The sequence below is a fragment of the Natrix helvetica genome, assembly GCF_964273705.1.
Source record: "Natrix helvetica genome assembly, chromosome: 4".
NCBI lineage: Eukaryota > Metazoa > Chordata > Lepidosauria > Squamata > Natricidae > Natrix > Natrix helvetica.
The window spans coordinates 99493715-99518510 of NC_138550.1; the positions used below are offsets into that span (position 1 = coordinate 99493715).

Sequence of the window (24796 nt, forward strand, 5' to 3'; positions counted from 1 at the left end):
TTGCTTGCACAATTAGAGAATGATCCATCAGACTCAGGGGTAACCATTTGATGGAAGCTGTGCCCCACGGTGTTCAACAGTAGTTTTTTTTCCGTTTCTCCACCTCCCAATTAGTAAGTTCAAGCACTCTTCAACTGAATCATATCTATTGTCTTCCTGGAAGAGAAAGATATCTAATCGCCGACTGTGGTTTATAGATCCATCATTTGACCTTTCGAGCATCACTTATTATACTTTTCACCCTGTATTATCTGGTTCCTTGTTGCTTGAACTCAACTCAGGGTGGATTCTGACTCTGAACATTATCAGATCTTCACAAAAGGGGAACTAGTATTTTTGTAAGTAACCAGTTCTGGATTGCTGAAAATTGGAATAACTATGACAAGAGAGGATTAGCATTTTGGTGTGCCTTCGCTTTCATCCAAAGGCAACCTCAATTTTTGAGATCCAAATTACTGGCTCTTACTCTTGTGAAGTGTACAATTTATATCTTTCAAAATGGCAGTCTGCAGAATCTAAGGTAAAATTAAATCAGTCATTCTGAAATGAAATGCGTGGAAATATACATGCTTTCATTTCCAAATAAAATTTGCAGAGCATTAGTGTTAAAGGAGATATAGTTTATTTACTAACAATTATTCCAGATAGGGTTTGTTGGCATCTTTCCTTTGGACGTAAAACAATATTTAAGAGTTGCCATAGCCTTTACAACATTGTCTACATGGCATAATTAAGCTAAAATAAAATATACATTGTAGACCCCGAAAGGGAAATGTAGCATCAGGTTAATGGGTTTACTAAAATTAAGCCCCTATATACATTACACAACTGATGGATGCTTTTGTTAAGGTGCTGACATAATAGATTCTATGAAATGTCCCCACATATACATATATGAGAATTCATTTAATATTTATAAATGTATATTAAAACCAATACATTGAGATTGCTGAAAATTGTCTTTTCTAATCCATAAAATGAATTTAAAAATTTCCATATAAAAACATCTACAGAAAAAAAATATTACATGATCAAGTTTCAAATCTGTACATATTATAGAAGACACGTTCCAGTTCCTTGTTGGCTTGAGTCCATCTTGTACATCTCAGTAAGACGCCATGTGAACCAAAGAACACTTAAACAACTGTGCATAATGGGAAAGATCTGTCACACGGTCCACCATATCTTGCAAAGTGGATGTGCTAGGATAATTCAAGGCAGCCACCTTGGTTGACATAACAATGCTTTTGAGCAAGTCACACAGCTGGTTGCTGGAATTCATGATGCTGTTGCGCATTTCCTGAGTTGTCAACTGCCTAGTCAGGGTATCCCCAATGAAGACCAGTTTATGAGCACTTAAGATGACAAACTTGCTATGAGCGACAAAGATCCTTGGGGGCTGCGCAGCACTGATGCAGCTGAAGAAGGCATCAATGGCGTTCAGGAGGGAGTTAAAATGAGTTTCACATTGTTCTGAATAAAACAAAAGAAGCTGCCTCTCTTGAGTGGCTACCAAGTTCTTTGTTGGGTGAAGACTTTGAGGTGACTTCCACTTTGAGATGTCATTTTCTATTGGCTTTGTGATTTCTTGTTCTAATCGCTGGAACTGATTCAACTGAAAGGCAAATAGGAAAGTCAACGCCATGTAGTTCTATCAGTGCTTAGTACACTTACTTTTAGTAGATTGCTGAGACCTGGCAAGTTCAACCTAGGATCAGTGGGCTACAGTGGAGAATCCCAAGATGAGAAATGTATAAAACGTTTCTCAATTGATGATTATTATGATCTTTGTGTTACAAGTCTCTAGACTGTCATATGCAAGGAACATAGATTTATGGATGTATCAGCGAGCAACAATAATCTAAATTCATCATGATTGTGATGACTTAAAAAACAAACATCTCCAATGGGTGTCCCAAAGGTTCTTTTTCAAGAAGCAACTGGGCTTTCTGTTTTTTATTTGAAGATGTTTTGCTTCTCATCCAAGAAGCTTCTTCAGCTCTGGCTGGATGGTGGGGAATGGGAGCATTCTTCAAATCCCCAGCTGTCTGCAAGGAATTAAATCCTTCTATTCCTCACCATCCAGTCAGTGCTAAAGAAATTTCTTGGATGAGAAGTGAAATGTTTTCAAAGAAAAACCAGAAAGTCCAGTTGCCTCTTGAAAAAGCACCTTTGGGACAACCATGACTTGGTTGACTGAGAATCTCCATAGACATCCCCAATGGGTGCTCCCCAATCATCCAGAGAAAACTGGAGAAAAACAAACAGGCATCAACTCTTGGGTGGCATTTGGGAAAAGACGATACAAAGCTACTGTGAGTGAGGAGTCAGAGAGTAAACTGATTATTTGAATTCCTTATAGCTTATAGTGTTCTGGAGAAGATAATCACTTGCAATCAATAGAAGCTTTAAAAAACTGTTCTTCTCCACCCACAAATTCATTCACATTTTTTTCAAACATGGTTCCTTGTAGGAATGGGTAGAAGACTTGGACTCTTCCTACTCCCTGTATATGAATTCTATTCTGAAGCAGAGAAAATGTAGCCAGGAATTATAGTATCACGTGTAATGTACTTATACTATATCTCTTAGTAAGTAAATATATAGTTGGAGATGTTGCTTTCTATATTATCATCATCATCATCATCATCATCATCATCATCATCATCATCATCATATACTTTATTCATTAAACATGATTGTTTGTTTGTTTTGTTTTGTTTGTTTTATTGGATTTATATGCCGCCCTTCTCCCAAAGGACTCAGGGCGGCGTACAGCATTAAAAAACACATATTACAAAACTTAAAAGAAAATTAGAAACAATCCAAGAAACAAACCGGATTAATATAACACTAACATTTTAAAAATGAAACTCAGTCAACTGACAATTCAAAAATGTATGACAAATATTAACTGGCACTGATGGTTGATACGGGTTGCTGCCAGCATCCTAGGTATCGGCCAAGTATCTTCTTAAAATATAAGATGTTCCAAATAGTGCAGTTTTTTGCAGTTCTGCTAGTGTTATTGCAGGAAGCTGCAATTTCTTGATGTACTGTGTAAAATTCTTAGACATGGTGCCAAGTGCCCCCATGACAATGGGTATCACTGTCACATGTTTAATCCATAATCAGGTAATTTTGATGGCCATGTTGCAATATTTCATGATTTTTTCTAGTTCCTTTTCTTCGACTCTGGTGTTTCCTGGTACAGCAATATCAATAAATTGTACGCTCGGGTTTTGATGACTGTGATGGTGATGATTATGTTTATTAACTTTATTTGCCAACCATCTCACTGTCTAACTGACACTGGGCAACGCAAGTTCTTGATTTTTTTTAAAAGCCTCCATTGATGCAAGTGTTCTTTTAGGACAACATTTCTACCTCCCAGAATCCCAGGGTCCTTGTCTTTCTATTTTGCCTTCCTGATTGTTTGGGTGCTACCTGTCGGGATCTTTACCTGATGATGCTCCAGCTGCGTCTTGTTCTGCTTAACAATGTTTTCTTTTTCCAGCAACTCTTTCTGTTGCCTTTCAAACTCTTCCTTCCCCTAATCAGAAGAAAATTGGGATACAATAAATAAATAAATCCCATCACACAAATGAACACCTCTTCACATGGCAGTTAACTAGTTTATTAAACAGCAGGTATTTTATTGTGTTTACCCCCTTGGGTTTTAATTAGTAGTGAGGAAAAAGTAAATGAGAACAATGAGAACTTATAGTTTGGATATGATCTTAATAAACAGGAGTTGCACAGCCTGCGAAATGGCAAAGGAGGCACTAAAGGGTTTCGTGCATTCTGTCGTATGGCTGGAGCTTTTTCATTTTTATTTCTATTGACCTGATGATGGTCCAGCTGCATTTTGTACTGCTGAATAACATTTTAACAGGAGATAGAAAGTGGCTAGTTAGGACATATCTCCGGAACCCACAATCCGACTGGTGCATTTTGGTAGACAATTTCTATTCTCTGCTGAACAAGTAGGGAGAGTGGAGTAGGGAAAGACAATAATTACTCACTGGCTAGAAAATGAAAGAGATGGCAGATCCATAACACAGATCTTAGATATGTTACAATATCTAAGGGGTTGCCATAAAGAAGAGAGAGTCAAGCTATTCTCCAAAGCTCCTGAGGGCAGAACAAGAAGCAATGGGTGGAAACTAATCAAGAACAGAAGCAACCTAGAACTAAGGAGAAATTTCCTGACAGTTAGAACAATTAATCAGTGGAACAACTTGCCTCCAGAAGTTGTGAATGCCCCAACACTGGAAGTTTTTAAGAGGAGATTGGACATTTATCTGAAATGGTATAGGATCTCCTATCTGAGCAGGGGGTTGGACTAGAAGAACTTCAAGGTCCTGTCTAACTATTATTCTGATAATACAATAGTAGAGTTGGAAGGGACCTTGGAGGTCTTCTAGTCCAACCCCCTGCCTAGGCAGGAAACCCTATACCGTTCCAGACAAATGGCTATCCAACATCTTCTTAAAGACTTCCAGTGTTGGGGCATTCACAACTTCTGGAGGCAAGCTGTTCCACTGATTAATTGTTCTAACTGTCAGGAAGTTTCTCCTCAGTTCTAAGTTGCTTCTCTCCTTGATTAGTTTCCACCCATTGCTTCTTGTTCTGTCCTCAGGTGCCTTGGAGAATAGCTTGACTCCCTCTTCTTTGTGGCAACCCCTGAGATATTGGAACACTGCTATCATGTCTCCCCTAGTCCTTCTTTCTCTTAAGCTAGACATACCTAGTTCCTGCAACCGTTCTTCATATGTTTTAGTCTCCAGTCCCCTAATCATCTTTGTTGCTCTTCTCTGCACTCTTTCTAGAGTCTCCACATCTTTTTTACATCGTGGCGATATCTAATCAGGGTTAAAATATCCTGAACTATCATGTGGCTTCCGGCCTCCCGGTTCAACCAGTTGCTTCCATCTCTGGCCATTGGGGGCGTGCAACTGGCCCCCATGGAACGGGTGCGCAATTTGGGCGTCCTCCTAGATGCCCGGCTGTCCATGGATGACCATGTAACAGCCGTGGCAAGGGGGGCGTTCCATCAGGTTCGCCTGATGCGCCAATTGCGCCCCTTATTGGACCGGGATGCCCTACGCACAGTCACCCATGTGCTAGTGACGTCTCGCCTGGACTACTGCAATGCTCTCTACATGGGGCTTCCCTTGAGATGCACTCGGAGACTGCAGTTGGTCCAGAACGCGGCCGCGCGGGTGATTATGGGGAGGACTAGATACTCCCCTGTAACACCTCTCCTGCGCGAGCTGCACTGGCTTCCTGTAGTCTACCGAGTGCGTTTCAAGGTTTTGATTATGATCTTTAAAGCGCTTCATGGCACAGGACCTAGTTACATGCAGGATCGCATCCTGCCCCATACATCCCTACGACCAATCCGCTCACACAGATAGGGACTTCTCCGGGTGCCGTCCGCTAAACAGTGTCGGGGGGCGACACCCAGGAGCAGAGCCTTCTCTGTGATGGGCCCAGCCCTGTGGAATGACCTCCCCCGTGACATCAGGATTACTTCCGATCTCTGCTCCTTCCATGTACAGCTGAAGACCCACCTCTTTCAATTATCTGGCCTGGCTCAACCGTAAATTTTTCTTACTCCTCCTGACAGTTCTTTTAAATTTTTTAAATTTTAAATTGTGTTTGACAATTGGGGTATTTTAATGGTGATTTTTAACTGTCTAATGTGATATAATTTGTTACCTCCTCCATGCATGTATGTCTTTGTATATGTGTATGTTTATGTGTTTGCACATATGTTTTGTGTTTTATATGCTCCATTGTACGCCACCCCGAGTCCTGTCTGGAAAGGGAGCGGCTAATAAATTCAAATTTTATTATTATTATTATTATTATTATTATTATTATTATTATTATTATTATTATTATTATTATTATTATTATTATTATTATTATTATTATTATGTATCAATATAGAAAAACACTTGTTCCTCACCCATCAATCAGGTTTGGGGCATTCATGATTGAATGATTGAAACAAGGAAAATTAGGTGAAAAGCAACTGACTTGGGAAGTTCATTTCTAATGGGTGTGTCTATGACTTCAGGCATAGTTTGAAAGGACAGTTAGAAGATGGATATTATCCGCTATAGGTAAAAGTAAAGCAACAACAAGGAAGGACAGCTGACTTCAGGCCCTGCTTATAAACATCCCAGAAGCCTCTGGATCAGGGCTCTCCAACTTTGGCAATGTTAAGCCTAGCGGACTTCAACTCCCAGAATTCCCCAGCCAGCTTTGCTGACTGGGGAATTCTGGGAGTTGAAGTCCGCCAATCTTAACGTTGCCAAGGTTGGAGACCCCTGCTCTGGCTGACACCTCTAGAAAAGGTAGGTGGGACTCACCTGTAAGTGCACATAATCATAATCATCCATCCAGCTTTTTTCTAAGCTATTATTGCTATTGCATTGGTAAGGCTGGTTTTTAGAAAGGAGTGGTGATAGAGAAGTGCAGTGGTCCTGGTTTTTATCTCCAGGGTGCAATGTTAGAGCCTGAGGGTTATCATACACATAATCAGCAGCAGGGTTCATGCCCTCAGATGCGGTTTTTATATAGGAGCTGCAAGGTCCTTGTTTGAAGAGCACCTCAGCATTGACACTGACGCTGGTGGTCAGCTGTTTGGCATCATCTGGGATCGTCCTTGCCACCATCACAAAACGATCCAGGTCATCACACTTATTCTGAGGCTTGTTGACTGCTAGGACATTCAAGGACCAGCTGCAATTACTGAGGTCGTGGCTAGTCTGGGTCAAAATCTGATAGGAATCTTCCAATCTCTGCAGCTCCCTCCTCATTTTATTGTAGAGACTAAGTTCCGACAGGTAGGAAGCGTTGGCAGTGGCCCCCTTGGCGAAATGGAGGTAGTCGACCAGGGACTGCTCCACTTTGTCAACCGCAGTGTGTATCCTGTTGATATGTTTTTCCATGCTCTCGTACGACCGCCAGTCGGGATTGACGAAGGCCATCAAACTGGAGACAGCATTTTCCACTGTGTTCTGATTCCAATAGAGTCTCTCGATGGCCGAGTCGGGATCCAGAACTATTCTTCTGTCATGAGAAGGACTAGCTGAAAAAGAAGATTCTTTTGATGTTGTGGAAGATGTGGACATGTTGCTCCGGGTGCTACCTGTACTTGAAAAAGACAGCCGGTTTATCCCATCGGTGACATCCTGTAGCCTTTTAGTGTCCTGTGTGACCTGTGGAGGGACGTCATATATTCCTTCTTTTCCATCTGGATTCAGACTTTCACCGAATGCTAGATGCTGTCCAGGAAAGGGAATTCCCCGAGGGGTGTCATAAATATCTGCCTGGGGAACTATTTGCTGTCCAACAAAGTGAGTTTGGTGGCTCACTGGAACATCATAGAGGCCTTGTTGGAGTGGTGTCAGTTCAGAAGAGATGGCTGCCTTGGCTGTGGAAGGAGGGACATCATATACACCTTCTGAGCTCGCTTCATGCTTTACGCCAGCAGCCAAATCAGGGATTCCTTCTCTAGCATCCATATCATTTCTGAATGAGGAAGAGGGATTGGTACAGATCTGGAACACAACAGGCAAACTTAAGTTACTAGGCTAAAAGAAATAGCAATAGCACTTACCATAGTGCTTCACGGTGCTTTACAGCCACCTCTAAGCGGTTTACAGAGCATATTGTCCATAACAATCTGGGTCGTTGTTTTACTGACCTCAGAAGGATGTATGGCTGAGTCAATCTTGAGCTGGTCAGGATCGAACTGCTGGCAGTCAGCAGAATTAGCCTGCAATACTGCATTCTAGCCACTGTGCCACCACGACTCTTCATGACATTAAATTATCAAATGTATATATGATTACCATTTACATGGACAATAAGCAGAGTTACTAGGTGGAAGAGCGGTTTCTGACTGAATATGGTAAAATCCCAGAAAAATAATGTAATTGTTTGAAAGTGGCCAGTGAAAGTTGATACTGGCCCAGGAAGCGATTATTTTAGATGGTTTTCCTACAGCACAGTTAACCTGAACATTATGAAATATGAGCAGCTGGAGACATGTTTCTGAATCGCAATCTGTCAAACTCAAACAGAAGAGCTCAACAAACATCAAATCTTGTACAGTAGATACTTAGCACAAAAATGACAACCTCACCCTACTACTTACACGTCAAGGATACTAAGACATGCTCTGCATAAAGACTATTACAAATTGATCCAGTTTACACGTCAGCCTAATAGTCGCTGACTAAACCCATTCCACCTGACCCCTAAATCATCAACATTCTTTGCATGCTGCTGTGTGGTATACCTTGAGAATCCTCACCTTTCCACATTGTAGCTGTTGAGAACTCCCTCAAGATACTCAGTGCCCTGTCCTTTCCCTTGCTCTTTTGTTGCTGTGTATCTAAGTGTGTGCGCGTTTAAAGCTGTTCCCTAGCAATATAGCAAAATTACTTCAGATCAGCAACAATGGAGGAACAATGTCCTTCAATGTTCAATCTAGGAGGAGGAGAAAAAAAATTCAAGGGCCGGGATGAGGAAAAGATTCGTGACAGTGAAAACTCATCAGAGAGAAAAACTAGTAAATTTATTTTAGTTGTGTTATTTTTCTGGAGCGGCAAAACAATTGATCAAATTTTAACATTAATTGACTCGATGTGCACAGACTGCAATAGCCCTTACAAAAGGAGTGAAATTCAGCAGGTTTTGACAGGTTCTGGAGAACTGGTAGTGGAAATTTTGAGTAGTTCGGAAAACTGGCAAATACTACCTCTGGCTGGCCCCAGAAATGGGGATTTTGCAGTATCCTTTCCCCTGGAATGGTGTGGGAATGAAGATTTTGCAGTATCCTTCCCCTGCCATGCCCACCAAGCCACACCCACAGAACCGGTAGTAAAAAAATTGAATTTTACCACTGCCATACAAGTTGGAGGGACAGTCAAGCCTGTCTCTTTCCTTGACTGGAGCATGTGGAAGGACCCTCACCAAACCAACTGGACTGATGCCACACGCTAAACCAAAGGAGCAATATTAACAGTTCACATGATGTGTGAATCCAGTCAGTGTATCACAGAAGTGAAGCCCAGACAAACTGACTGCACAACCGATGTGCACTCTGATAGTAACCTTACAGAGAGATTTGTGCTGACAGAACCTCATAAAAGACTATATCTTCTTCATAGTTTTTGAACTCCCCTTAGATAAGCACAAAGATACAATCAGTCCACTGCATGTGTACAGATATTTTTTTTAAAAAAAAAACACTAATTACAAGAATATCTTACATAAGGATAATAATTATGTTCGGCAGTATACCTTTTATAACAGTTATAAAAAAAAACCAAACAAAAAATAAATGGGCTATAAAGCTTGAGGGGAATGTTAACAGGCCCAGAGTTCAAAGCACTCTGCTATTTCTTCCCGTCTTCTCTTCAATGCAAAATATACTTTTTGTTTAAACATGTCTTCAATCCAGCATGAAATTACATGTTTGCTTTAAATGGGACTTCAATAAACTTACCCCTTTAGTGGGAGGAACGTCATAGATCCCTTGAGATTTCATATCACTCATTTGAGCTGCTTGTGGAGGACTTTTAACTGATCCAGGGGGGACATCATAGATCTAAGCAGAGAAACAATGCATTACGCAAAAGAAAAACATCTTCAGCCTTGATGAAATCTGTCTGGGCTCTCTAATTGATTCCTTGGCAAATGGCATGTCTCGATAGGATAACTAAAGCTGATCCAGCCAATAGCCGTGCATGTCTGTCCAATGTCTCCTGACAATAAACAAAATGTGTTTATGGTCTCTTAATCTCCCCATTCCCCTTCCGTGAACTTTTGAAAAACTTCTTTGGTTCATGAGCCGAGGGGCTCGTTTCAGGGCTAGCCCTAAGGATTAGGCACCCTGAGGCAAGTGCCTCACAGAACGAAGTTGGGAAGCAGAAATGGCTTTTGAGAATTCCTCCTGAATCTCCTGGATCACCTCAGGAAGACACTGCTGGATGTCTCACGTTGGCCCCTTCAAACGACGTGACTCCTCTTGGATGGTCTAAGAATATCTTGGCTTCCCTAGGACTAAAGTCCAGCTCTCTTCTGCACATAAAATAAAGGAGTGTGTGTGTGTGTGTGTGTGTGTGTGTGTGTAGAATATATGTTTGTTCTTTACCCCGAGCAGCAAAATATCTTGGCAGTGCTCTATTGCTGAAAGGTTTTCTGCCTCTGATGTTTTTAAAGAAACACACCAGAAGCAGATGAGTGAAAGTCCCCCTTTGATTATCAGGGGATTAACTGCCATCAAGACTTGGAAGTGCTGGGGTTTTTTCAAGGGATGGGGGTGGGGGGAAAGAACTGAATGAAGTCAACCAGTCATTTAAGGCTTCTTGGACAGCTCAGCAGGGAGCTGTAGCCAATCCTGGCTCTCTGATCAGTTTATTTTTTATCAGTTTATTTTTATGACCAAAGATGAGGGACAATACAGTACAGCAAGAAGCATAATATGCGATATTGTACCCCCACCTCAGATCTTAACAGAAAGAGAAAGAAACACTTAAAAAACATAATGTACACAGTGGTTCCCAGCTACAGAAGATAAAAAGGCAGAGTTAAGGTCCTTTTCACCCTATAAAACACTGTGAAAGGTCTTTGGTAGGTCAATTATTTTTCGGTCCAAATCACTTGATAGTGATGTCTTGTCAAGAAGAAAGAACAAAGTAGAGAGACACATTTAAGCCATATATGCAGTCAGGCTCAGGATGATCCCCCAAATTAAAAAAAACAAAACAAAGAGAGACCTTGATCCTTCTGAAGAATTAATTCTTGTGATTTATCTCAGCCCCCAACCCCTTGCTGTCATCTTTACTGAAATACGAGTGCAGCTGCTGAGGGTAACCATGCTTAATCCTCACATTGATGTCTAATCCCCAACAATTTTTACGAGGTGCAAGAACACTCCACACTCTGTTGCACCAAGGCCAGCAAAAATATTCTCCACTACATATTAGATGTGGAGCTAGAAACATTTTATGAGGTTGTGTGTGTGTGTGTTACTTATTCCTGAAAGAAAAGCTCCAATAATGCCAAAACAGAACCAATTTCATGTTTTGGGGATTGCCGTACTAATAAAGTGGGAAACTATCGAATCCTTAAGGAAAGAATGGTACCATAGGTTTGACCTCTCTGAGGCCTCTTTAAAAGGTAAAGGTTCCCCTTGCACATATGTGTTCCCGACTCTAGGGGCGGTGCTCATCTTCGTTTCAAAGTCGAAGAGCCAGCGCTGCCTGAAGATGTCTCCGTGGTCATGTGGCCAGCATGACTAAACGCCAAAGGCGCATGGAACGCTGTTACCTTCCCACCAAAGGTGTTTTCTATTTTTCTACTTGCATTTTTTATGTGCTTTCGAACTGCTAGGTTGGGAGAAGCTGGGACAAGTAATGGAGGTCTCTTTACCATGACAGCAATCCGTGGGTATTTTGTATTTTATTTTTGAGCTTGTTCCCTTATCCCTGACTGCTGTTTCAGTCCCACTGGAATATGTTTATTTCAATGAAGTAGACCCCAGATTTCATCAGGGCTTGCCCAAATCTTGTTGTAGTTACGCGATCATGAATAAAATGAAACTCAGTTTAGTTAGCCCAGTAGGCATGTAACACAGATAAATTTTAAAAAATAAAGACTGGTTCTCAGATAAGTACTTCCTTTTAAAGTAAAACCTGAATTTAATAAGATGCCAGTGATTTTGAATGTAATGGACAAATACTTGGTTTGCATTCAGCAGACTAATCATAGAATAAAAGAGTTGGTAGGGACCTTGGAGGTCTTCTAGTCCACCCCCTGCTTAGGCAGGAACCCTACACCACTTCAGACAAATGGTTAACCAAAATCTTTTTGAAAACTTCCAGTGTTGGAGCATTCACGACTTCTGGAGGCAAGTTGTTCCACTGATTGTTCTAACATCTGTCTAATGTCTAACAAGTTTCTGTTAAAATGAGTTTATCTATTAAATCAAGATATAACTGCAAATGACACCATTGTGAAAACAATACAAATGTAGATTTGTCCCTACATATGTTCTCTCAAGCCATAGTTTTACTGTAGTGATTTGATGTTGCACTAATATCGGCTCTATTTATTGTAAATGTTCACGCAAAAAAAAAAAATGGGTTCAGCATTTAGAGAGAAAAAACCCCTATACAACGGAGAATATTTACGGCCTTCTCATATTTTTCATGATGAATTAACTGTCTCTCTTAACAAAAGAGGTGGATTTTCTTCCTTTTTCTGCTTCCCAGCTTTCAGTGTATTTGTAAAATATTCTATTTTTATTTCTTTCTATTTAGAAAGCAAAAAAGTTCATCTTGTGATTAAAAAGAAAGCAAGTCACATGTTTAATTTAGAATGCGAGAATGAAATATGTGCAGAGGGAATAGCTACAATGTCAAGACCATGGTGGCAGCTTAATTTTAGAGCTGATGACATTTTTATTACTACCTACCCCTTGAAGAGGACGAACTGGTGGGATATCATAGGTATCCTTCTGGTATTTGGTAGGAAACTCGTAAACATAACCTTGTCCTGACCTGACCGGAGTTACCACCTAAAGGTTAAAAGAGAAGTACAGAACAGTATAAATAGTGAGCATTTGTGGATGCATTTTATCTGGTGGTTTTATTAGTGAGAAACTTAACCATCCTTATTTTGGATAGAAAAAATATGCACACCCAACTAGCATATTTATATTTTAGCTCATCTCAATCATTTGTAACAAATGACATCACTCTGTTTACTTACTTTTTCTACTCAATCTGTATACAAGCAATTAGCTGACAGATCAAATTCAATGTAGCTGAAAAGACAGGCGGCCAAGGGAAACTGAGGTTTCTGAGACAGGAGACTAGGCCTAAAGACTTTGAGGAAGAGGTGTGAATTTCAGGAACGTCAGGAGTGCCTTAGGTACTAGATTAGACTTTCCCAACAGTATTTCTTCCAGAATATTGGGATTATAGTGGTACAATCTACAATTGGTATTTTGGACATGCTGACTATGGATTCTGGATACATACTCCCAACATAGCTGGAGAAAATAAGATCGGGGAAGCTGCTTTAGGTGTTTAAAGTGTACGTACAAGGAACAATGTGTGAATAATAAATCACTTGTTAGGAAACAGGTAATATACAGGAGCACTCATCAGTTACCGCATCCTACGACAGCTATGTCAAATATACATTTACTTACGATTTTTGACAAATCTACTTTTAAACCAGTATTTCCCAACTTTGGCAACTTTAAGATACGTGGACTTCAACTCCCAGAAATACCCAGCCAGCATTCTGTAGAGTTGAAATCCACATGCCTTAAATATTATCAACTAGTTGATAACCCAGCGTTGCCCGGGTATTTATTTATAGGGAGGAAATGTCTGGACCAAACGTAATTTCTAATGTTGGATTTTCCCTTACCAGAGGGAGTTCCCTTGTGGAGTACTGTGAAGCCGTTACCATGGCAACTCCACTGCACTGTACAGTAGAAGCCATTTTAAGGCACAACAGGCTGTATCTTAACAGAACACCCCACCCCGAGGGGTGTTAGGGGTGTCTTACCCCCACAGTACTTTTTTCAGAGAGTAAGTCACCAGTGTATCATGTTTGGTTGAAATTGCTTGAGGAGTTCCAGAGTTATGTTGGAACACACACACACACACACACACACACACACAGCCATATCTGTCTGTCTGTCTGTCTGTCTGTCTGTCTATCTATCTATCTATCTATCTATCTATCTATCTATCCATCCATCCATCCATCCATCCATCCATCCATCCATCTCTATCTGTATATATCTCTATCTCTATCTATCTCTCTATCTCTCTATCTATCATCTATCTATCTATCTATCTATCTATCTATCTATCTATCTATCTATCTATCTATCATCTATCTATCTATCTATCTATCTATCTATCTATCTATCTATCTCTAACTCTATATATCTCTATCTCTATCTATCATCTATCTATCTATCTATCTATCTATCTATCTATCTATCTATCTATCTATCTATCTATCTATCATCTGTCATCCTAGTGAATCTTAGGACCAGCCTGAATTTGGGATGACAACCTGGACAGAAGCAGGAACACCAAGTTGGCTTTGTATGACACATTTGTGCTGGATCATTTCTGGATCAAGTACCCTCTGCAAACCCAGAACCCTGGTCAATTCAGGGTCTAATCCCTTGCATCAAGCATCTTCTTCCAGTCTGGCCATGTGCTGGGAATCCAGGAAGGGAATCCTTTCTCTGCCCTGTCACTCTTCCAAGCAAATGAAACAGAGGTACAGAATGGCTGCTTCATTATAAAACTCAGTGCCAAGACTTGATAGCCAAAGAACATGCCTACTTAAAATTGGTTGACTGCAGCATGTCCTTTTGTATCTGGGTTTTCTTTGTGGGAAAATGGTAAGAGCAGAGTTGGTGCAGTGATTAGAATTCAGTATTGCATGCTAATTCTGCTAACTGCTAATTCTGCTAACTGTTCGATCTTCACGAGCTCAAGGTTGGTTCAGCCTTCTGTCCTTCTGAGATGGGTAAAAATGAGGACCCAGACTGTTGGGGGCAATATGCTGACTCTGTAAACCACTTAGAGAGGGCTATAAAACACTATGAAGTGGTATATAAATCTAAAAGCTATTGCTATTAGTGGCGTAGACACCTTGCCAATTCAAGGGTTCATAAAATACGCGCAGAGCTGGAGGAAGTGGGGAAGAACTTTGCATCCCCCAAAAACAACTTTTGGGCAACTAGACTGATTATGAACTGCCAAATTATTCAGAAAGTGGACTATGACTGGCTTGTAGCTATCCAACTTAAGCATGTTGTTAGAATCAATTGGCTTCCTTTGGAGAGTTGTATGCTCATATGTGCCATTACAGAATTACAATTTCATGGATTCCCCCCCCCCCCTCTTAAAAAACACTGCAATTCTGGTGAGTCTGTATTAAATCATAATGAATGGCTCTGTTTGAACATAATTTTTCTTATGGTTAACTTGATCACAGCAGGCTCAATTAGCCTAAATGACATATTGTTCACATGGCACATTGAACTATCAACTATGATCACAGACTGAGTTTAGTTGACATGCTAAATTGGAATGTGGTTAATTTTAATTCAAAGCCAGTGTGATTACAATTTGAACTGATCCTCCCCATACTGCCCTCCCACAATTGCAAATAGCAGGTGAAAGTTATGTTAAGTGTAGGAGTGGGAAAGAGAAAAACGGATTAGATGTTTAGTGAAGTCAAATCCTTCTGCCTTTTCTGCCAAATCTGTAATACATTTTAAAAAAGCAAATAATGCAATTTCTAATTGCTTTGCCTCTGTTTTAAAAGAAATAAACCTCATAGTTTCATACTAATCTTGAGTAACAAATGAAAGCTTTATATCAAAATTGTCAATGAAGGGCAACTTTTTAGTTTCGTTTGCCTTTAAAAAATTATAAAGCCAACTATAAATAGCATTTATAGAATAAACTGATACTTCATAAACAATAAACATATACTGCACAATGAATCCAGGGACAAAACTAACGTGTTTGAAAATGGATAGTTAATAAATGAACTGCTTATTTTCACAAAAGAGGATTCAGGAGGAATTGCTTTGGTTTCCTCAAATAGAAGGCAAAAAAAACAGTAGATTTAATGTATGAGTTTGGGGAAAATGTAAGTAGAATTTATTCATAAACCTATTTTTAGTGTGTAGTCACAGTAAACCAGTTTATACAAATCAAAATCAGTTTAGTCTAGTTGACATACAAATCTATGCCAGTAAAGATTGTTGGAAAATAATCATAACTGAATCATGCTTTGCTCTTAGTTCACTAATTCTATTTTACCATAAATGGTTATATCTGAACTCAGAATTTGTATACCATATTGGAGAAACTAACCAAATAATTATTTAATAAATATTGTTTAAATATAATTGTAGATTAAAGTTTGATGTGAAAATACAGCATGATGGTTTTCCTGAATTATTATGTTAAATATTATGGCTTCCCTCTTGAGATATCCTGTTTCCCTTAAAATAAGACCTCCCCAGACAATAAGCCCAATCAGGCTTTTGAGCACATGTGCTAAAATAAGTCCTCCCCCCCAAAATAAGCCCTCCCTGAAAATATTGCAACACAGCAGCAGCCATGAGGATACCACGCTCTCCACCTCCTGCACCTCAAAACTGATAAGACCTTCCTGGAAATAAGGCCAAGTGCTTATTTTGGGGGTCAAAAGAAAATAAGAACCTGCCTTATTTTGGGGGAAACATGGTAGGTACGCTTGAATGATTCTGGTTACAAGAATATATCTTTTAGTGGTTTAAACTAATTCTCCATCCAGCTTTTCAGTGCTTCTGGAAAAAGTATTCACCATCACCAAATGTATGGTCCTGTCAATTGGTAATGTCAGGGATTAAACACAGAACCTTCTAGGTACAAAAAATTGTATTCAATTAACTGGAGTTTAGGTAATCCACATTTGTTCAATCTGTTTCCCAAAAATCCACATGAGTAGGTGCAAAAATGGACTTGAGAAATCTGAAGGGAAAGCACTTAATAAACCTAACAAGCAGGCAAGAAGAAAATTGTCATTAGACGTATCAACATGTCATCTAGCTCCATATATTTTCCAAAACAGATGTCTAGCCTTGGGGCAGTAGGCACCAGTATAAAAGTAAATGCTTTTCTTTGTCATTACCTGATTCAGAAACACAGGTAGCAAGAATGCTGATTTTTCTAAGAAAGGAAGTTTTGTTTTAGATTAGGGTCGCCATCAAATGCATTTTGGCACTTTAGAGAACAGTTTCTATCTACCCTGCTATTCAGGTACTAGAAGCAAAACACTTGACATAAAACTTGCAAGATTTCTTTCCTGTCCAAAGTTCATATAGACACAACAAAAGTCTAAACAGAAGTGACATGGGTAGTTATGTAACCCGAGGACGAATACATAAATGAATATTCTCAGACCTTTATTTTCCATTGGAATGCAGAAAGCTAGGCTGTCCATTAAAGATGATGAAATTTCATCTCAAGGGCTTCACTTGAAGTGCTTAGCTGCATGAAATCATTTGACTGGTACATCAATTTAGTCAACCAACCACATACTGTGAATTTGTGTTTTATGTATGCCTTTATAACCCTGCAAATGTGTTAGTGCATACAAACACACAGGAAACACAAATGCCACAAGCTGTTTCAGTTTCTTTCACTCCTTTGAACCTTCAAGCTATTTTGGAATTGGTCTATTCTTAAGACTGATGTGCAAAATAATACAAGTTAGTCTTCAACTTGCGACTGTACATTAAATGATGGTCTGGAATTATGACAGCCATTGCAAAATGTTGCATTACCATTCCCAAGGTTATGTGATCACAATCTGGGTGCTTGGCAACCCCGTTGTTCACACTTAGGACTGGTTGCCAAGTGCTCTGTGATCAGGTGATCACCATTTACAATCTTGTTGCAAAATTGCAAACTATTGCTTCTTGCTAATAGGGCTTCCTCTTGCTTCAAGGGAGGGATAAAAGAACTGCCTCCTGAGGAAACTGAAGTCCTTCAGTAGGATACAAAAATTTGAGCTCAATCCTGCACTCTGCCAGATACGTATATGGAGAGGAGCTCATTCGGTAGGCAGTTCTTCTAGCCAGCATTCAGTCACAAGGAGCCAAAAATTCAAACAGAGAGTGGAGAAGGCTCACAAAAAATTAAGAAGCATGGGATCAAATCAGTGGTGGCATTCAATTTTTTTTTTTACTACCGGTTCTGTGGGTGTGGCAGGGGAAGGATACTGTAAAATCTCCATTCCCTCCCCACTCCAGGGAAAGGTTACTGCAAAATCTCCATTTCCTGCCGATCAGCTGGAACTCAGGAGGCAGAGAATAGATGGGGGCGGGGCCAGGCAGAGGTGATATTTACTGGTTCTCCAAACTACTCAAAATTTCCACTACCAGTTCTCCAGTACTGGTCAGAACCTGCTGAATACCACCTCTGGGTCAGATGAGGGACAGAAGTCCTGGGATGCCTAATACAGGCTGCATGTGAGTATGCCTTTGCTCAGGGGCTGAACACTGTGTGGGCCTTACTTTGGACCATCCACTTAACAACTCGCTTAATGACTGCAACCGGGAACATTGAGATTACGGTTGTTGAGCACAGCAATCCATCGACGTCTTGCTTAATGATCACTTGGCTCAACATCTGAGATTTTGGTCCCAATTGTGATCGTACATCGAGGATTACCTGTATCCCTCCGTGACAAGCTGCCTGACCTACTAATTTATAAAAAAAAAAAAACACTGCTCTGGAACTAAAGCCTTTTTGTGCTTAAAAATAATAGAGTGAGAGAGAACATGCATTAACTCTGATCTTACAGAGACTCTTTGTTTGCAATGATTTTTACATAACCAACAAGCCCCCGTGGTGTTACAAACTGTTCTCTGGGGGCTAAAAGATAATTTGAAACAAAAGCTTCATCTCAGGATAGACTTACATTTTAATCTTTGGGCTAACACAAGTGTAGTGTTCAGCAGCTAATACATAAAGAAAAATTCTCAGTCATGGCAGTTTTGAAATCTGCTACCCTGAATCCTAGCCAAGGACACTTGTATCAGATGCATTTCTGGATATTAATATTTTCTTAGGAATAATAAAATGAAAATATACACCACTTGCAAATAGGGATACTCTTTCTTCCTTGTATTTATCCTTAAAGGCTTGCTGTTCACTCTAAGCAGGGCTTCTAGGAGTTAGCCCAAACCTGGGTGAACATTTAATCTTTGCAAATAGTCAAATCATCTGTTGTGAGAAGCCCTATCCCATAGAGTTAGTGTTGTAAATACTTTTTAGGAGACTGTTAGTTTTGCTGCTATAATTACTTATCAATTGAAAATGATTTTTTAAAAAACAATCATGTGTTGATTCATTGATCCAGCTTCTCTGCTGGGCTTGAAATTGTGGGCTGAGAGTGAATCAGTAGCGTAAAGTCTGCCAGGTGTTTTTATGCCTAAAGCAGGATTAGAACTTATGGTTTCCTGCTTTCTACCCTGGTGCCTTCACTACTACAACAAACTGCCTCTTTCCAGTTACTGCTATGACTGGTTTTGTAATTCCACAGGAAGAGGAATTGCATTCTCAAACCATTCTCTTGGGTAGGTGATCACAAACATTTTAAAAATCAATAACCAACAACTTCTATGCTTAATTCTTAAGATTCAAAGGTAAAGGTTCCCCTCGCACATATGTGCTAGTAGGTCCCGACTCTAGGGAGCGGTGCTCATCTTTGTTTCAAAGCCGAAAAGCTAACGCTGTCCGAAGATATCTCTGTGGTCATGTGGAATGGTCATGACTAAATGCCGAAGGCACATCAAGTGCTGTTACCTTCCCACCAAATGTGGTTCCTATTTTTTCTACTTGCATTTTTACATGCTTTCGAACTGCTAGGTTGGCAGAAGCTGGGACAAGTAACAGGAGCTCACTCGGTTATGTGGCACTAGGGATTCAAACCACCGAATTGTCGACCTTTCTGTTCGACAAGCTCAGCATCTTAGCCACTGAGCCACCCCGTCCCCTTTAAGATTCAAAACCCCACTGCAAAATGATCTGCAGTCTTATTTTTAGAAGCACATGAAAATTAGTCTACTTGGAATTTTAAATGTCTTTGTAAATCAACTTGATAGATACCCTCCAAATCTGTATTTCCCCCCCAAAAAAATACAGGACTCATTAATACAAGTGAAGTTTTTCATCCCTTGATGATATAATGTTTGCAGTTCTTTTGTTTGTTTGTTTCTTAATCCCTATGTACTGGAGTTAAATATTTTCTCACCAAATATTAGCAGCTTTTGTTGTTAGTCGCAAAGTCGTGTCCGACCCATTGGGAACCCATGGACAACATTCCTCCAGGCCTTCCTGTCCTCTACCATCCTCTGGAGTCCATTCAAGCTCACGCCTACTGCTTCAGTGACTCCATCCAGCCACCTCATTCTCTGTCAGCCCCTTCTTCTTTTGCCCTCAATCTTTCCCAACAATAGGCTCTTCTCCAATGAGTCTTTCCTTCTCATTAGGTGGCCAAACTATTTGAGTTATTAGCATCTTTAATGTTATAATGACTGCCTTTTTGTCCTTTTTCATATAATTTATAAAATGGTGTATCCAGAGAATCAGCACTTTGTATCTCCCATACCTTTGGATTGCAGTATAAAATGCACCTTTGACAAATTCTGTTGTTTGGCCTGTTTTGCTGATTTATTTTCATTGCACCCCTGAGTTCTGAAGGAGCTGGAAGATATGATCTCACAACCATTGAATGAACTCTTTGAGAGCTTCTGGAGCATTGGGGAACTGCCAGAAGACGTGAAAAGAGCTAGTGTGGATCCAATCTTTATAAACTCTGTGTGTGTGTGTGTGTGTGTGATTCAGGAAACTACAGGTTGGTCAGCTTGACGTCAACACCTGGAAAAATCCTGGAAAAGGTCATCAAGCAGACGGTAGAAATGAACAAGGTGATCCCTTGAAGTCAGCATGGGTTTGTTAAGAACAGGCCACACCAAATATGATTGACTTCTTTGAGAAAAAGACTAGTCTTCAATTCATAAGCTTAATGTGGTGCCGGCCCATTACTTTCGCAAGTCATGATGGTCATTAAGCAAGGGGACAAGCTGCTTCAAGAGTATGGGAGCATCGGTTAGTGTTAGGCACCTTGTGCTTCACTTCCCATCCCCTAGCAACCCTGCAGGTATTGGGCATGCTCACACACACACACATACTGGGTCCATGCAAGCATTAGGCTGCCACTGTCTCTCAACCCTGGGAACCAGGGAATGGCTAACTACTTCCGATAACCTGCCTAGAAAACTGCAGGGACTGGTGCAGGGAATCACCAGGAGTCAGGTGTGATTTGAAGGTGTGCACGAGTTTACCAGAGGTTTAAGCATATCAAAACTGAAACTGAACCTTTGTCTTAATAATCCCAGAGTAAACGGGATTGATTTTTATCCTGTATTCATTAGGGGGTGCATCTAAAGCTGTAAGCTGTCAGGAAGAAAAATGCTTATACAACCAAGTATACGGAGCCTCTGTCCTGCTCCATATATTCTTACATCTTGCCTGGGAACAGCAAGTACAGCAATAGCACTTAGACTTATATACAGCTTCACAATGATTTTACAGCCCCCTCTAAGCAACTTACCACCGCTTAGGCACAGCACCGAGTTGGCACAGTGATTAGGGGGCAGTACTGCAGCTACTTCAGCTGATTGCTAGCTGCAGTTCAGCAGTTCAAATCTCACCGGCTCAAGGTTGACTCAGCCTTCCATCCTTCCAAGGTGGGTAAAATGAGGACCTAGACTATTGGGAATAATATGCTGACTCTGTAAACCACTTAGAGAGGGCTGCAAAAGCATTATGAAGTGGTTTATAAGTCCAAGTGCTATTGCTATTACAGAATCAGCATATTGCCCCAAACAGTCTGGGACCTTATTTTACCAACCTCGTAAGGATGGAAAAGCTGAGTCAACCTTGAGCTGGTGAGAATTGAACTGCTGGCAGCCGGCAGTCGGCAGAGGTAGCCTACAGTACTGCATTCTAACCACTGTGCCACCATGAGATTTGTTTTATATTTCTGGCAAACACCTTATTCGGGGACAGGGGGGACGGGGGGGGGGGGAAGCTCCAAAAGGCGAAGTGCCTCTGAGAATGTACTTCAAACTCCTTTACAGTGCAGCAACAAGACCAGACAAAGCTTCACTAGAATTATATCTGTTTACCTGGCCATTTACAAAGGATCTGCTGAGAATACTCAGCCCAGGAGAGAACTGCATGGGTGGGGGAGGATGGAGGAGCTCCCACTCCTAGGATCCTCTCCTTGACATAAATATGGCCCCTTCTACAATGACTGGGGCATCCTGAAAGCCCAGCGGCGATAAAATTCCACTACAGAAAGGTACTGGAATTTTACATCTTGTTTTCTGAGTCTGTTCTTACGTTTGCACGTTACAATCCTTTGTAAATAAGCCAGTCTGCCAATCAAAAGATATTCTGGAGCTACTTCATCATTCATAGATGCAGATTTGCTGCATTAAGAGAAAAATCTCTTAAAATATGGTTTTGCCAACAAGCCTGGGGATCCCAGGGAAACAGGGACTCTGAAAAATGACTATGTTAGATCTAGAATGCACTCTCCCATATTTTTGTTTATTTTTATGTTTTAATTGTTTTTAATGTTTAATTAATACTTTGTTTTAATTGTCTCATTTTATTCGTATTTGGTTATACAAATCAGATACACAGGCAGACAAGGCTGGTGGATTCTCCTATTCTTTCCAAGACCAAAAATCAATTACTACTATTCTCTACTGCATTTCAGGCCCACTTAATTCTCCAGGTCCTGTTTCTGTGCTTAGGTTTCTGCCGTATATCCTCCATCACTAATTCTCAGCGACTGTCAATAACAGTGAATCAAGCAAAATAAAGCAAAAGTTTAAAAAAAGACTTGGCGAAGGTAGATTAAAAGGCTTGGAAGAAGCTGGGTTGGTTGGTTGGTTGGTTGGGCAAATAGTTGTGGATTTCCCCCATGCTTATGCCCCTCTTGGGGGCTTGAAAAATGCAAGCATGGGAAGGATCCATGTCAGTTACTCAATGTACGTTATTTTTTCTTACCAGATATTGCCAGGCCAGTGCGGGCTCCAGCCTTGTGGAAAAAAGCTTTGAAAGCTCTGAACTGGTCTTGAGGCTGAACTAGAATTTCAACGCCTCTCTGGACCTGGGTTGTAGCTGGGCACAGCTGGCATAAGGATGGAGCTGGCACATAACCTCTGGACTCTTGTTTATCACTCATGGTTCTACCTTCTCTAGGTCTCCCAGTGAGCTTTACATTTAAAGAAGCGAACGATCCATGGATTCATTTTGTAATGTAGCATTTAAAATAATGAACTCCCAGAGAAAGGAAACAGGGGAAGAAGAAAAAAAATCCCCATATTCCCTCCCCAATTGTCTCTTTGCCCTCCCTGCTTTTGACTTTCTGGTATGCAGGAATCTGTTTCCTGAGAAACGTCAAGGAACTGAAGGTTTTCATTTCTCCCCTTCTCTTTCCGAATGCCTGTGGTCATCTGGTTCTTTAAAAATTGCGCATTTCAGACCAGATTTTTAAACTTGTTTATGCATTAACGAAACCAGATGGTGTACCCACAATTCCTTTTCCTCCTCTGATATCTCTGACAATTGCCAAACGCTGTGATAATCTCTTCTGGGCGAAACAACCGATTTGACTTTGCGGAGGCAAGTAGCGTACATGTGTCAGTCCTGCAGCATATAGGAATGCGTTTTTTAAAAAAAGAACAAAGCTGGTTGCCTATCGGAGTTGTTCCTTCTCCAAAAGTGGTGACTGGGGCTTTTCTGGTGCCAGCTCTGTGTTCTGTTAGCAAGGGAAATGCTGACGGTGCATGTACTGTGTCAGGCATCCAACTTTGTGGTTCATTAAATCCTTTTTCCTTACCCAAGGAAAAGTGAGAGGAATTCTTCCTTTTTGTTGCCTAATATAGAAGAACAGAAGATCATTGGAGAAATGTCTTGCATGATTGGACTTACAATCTAGCTAAGCCAATGTTCTTTCAACATAGCTAAGAATCGGTTTCATGGAAAAATGTAGACAAAGGTGTCATTTAAGTGGAGAACTGGACCCATTCTTATTTCAGAATGTTCTTGGTTAGATTTTTTTTTCCTTAATGGAATTCCAATGGAATTATCATTGTGGAGTCAGACGAGAAGCGGCACAAGTACAGAAGAGAAGAACAAATATATCACTATTATGTTAAGGCTCTGATATGGATTTACTAGCATTCAATTTATGCCTCTCATGGAAAATCACTGACAATGAGAATGGGTAACTAGTACAGCATCCTGAACACACTTTCAGCTTTAAAATAGGGTTGTGCAATGTTTCAGATTCAATTTTTAAAAAACCCACCAAATGTATTGATGGCTCATTAAGACTGCTGTAACTTTTACATTTTTGAAACAGCTATGCAATCCTGGGTGCAGATGCAACTGTTCACTGCAGACAGATGCTGCCTTTGCATCCTTGCATGGTCCAAAGCATTTCTTCCAAATCAAATCCAAAGAGATGGGCAGCCCTACTTTAAACAACAACTTAACAACTTGAACAAAACCTACACAAAATTCATCAATCCAGGAATGCATCTTCTGGAGAACTCTAGAATATTATATCTTCTTTTGGATCATGACATGAGAGGGAAAGAGAGGTTCAGCATTTTCCAAAAATAAACTGTCCAAACCTATTGAAGAAGGTTTGGAACTAATGTTCTAGATCTAGATGGATCAGGACCATTTGATTCATTCTTCAAACCTCTTACAGATTGGAAGATTACTTCTAGAGATTGCTGAACTCCCCCATTCCTTTCTACGAAATTTCCTGGGGGAAATGGACAGTTTTGGATCACTTAATTTTGCAACCCCTAAATTAAACATATTCACAAAGAACCATGGGTTCTTTATTTTGCAGGTTAACTACTATTGGTTCAGATCAATGCCATAATTTCTCCAAACCATGAGGCAGAAGCCACTATAACTGCACTGCCCATCTTACAAAATGTTTAACCGTGTTTTAAAAAATAAAAATCCCAAATCCCACAGGATCCGCATAAAATTATCCTCACCGAGGAAAGAAAAAAGCTCTACCCACTTCGCTTAATCCCCCCCCCCCCCAAAGTGCAGCCTAG

At 40.4% G+C, this 24796-nt stretch overlaps 1 protein-coding gene across 1 annotated transcript in view; it reads right to left on the reverse strand.

Annotated features, from left to right (window-relative positions):
• Window positions 1-599: 599 nt before the first annotated feature.
• The window catches only part of NEDD9 (neural precursor cell expressed, developmentally down-regulated 9), a 71469-nt gene continuing 47272 nt past the window's right edge, over window positions 600-24796 (reverse strand). The window contains exons 3-7 of the mRNA XM_081951894.1: window positions 12506-12607; window positions 9533-9634; window positions 6384-7577; window positions 3464-3553; window positions 600-1615 (exon numbers count right to left, since the gene is read on the reverse strand). Coding sequence (XP_081808020.1) covers window positions 1106-1615; window positions 3464-3553; window positions 6384-7577; window positions 9533-9634; window positions 12506-12607 — 1998 coding nt within the window. The 3' untranslated portion in view covers window positions 600-1105. The remainder of the gene's footprint in view (window positions 1616-3463; window positions 3554-6383; window positions 7578-9532; window positions 9635-12505; window positions 12608-24796) is intronic.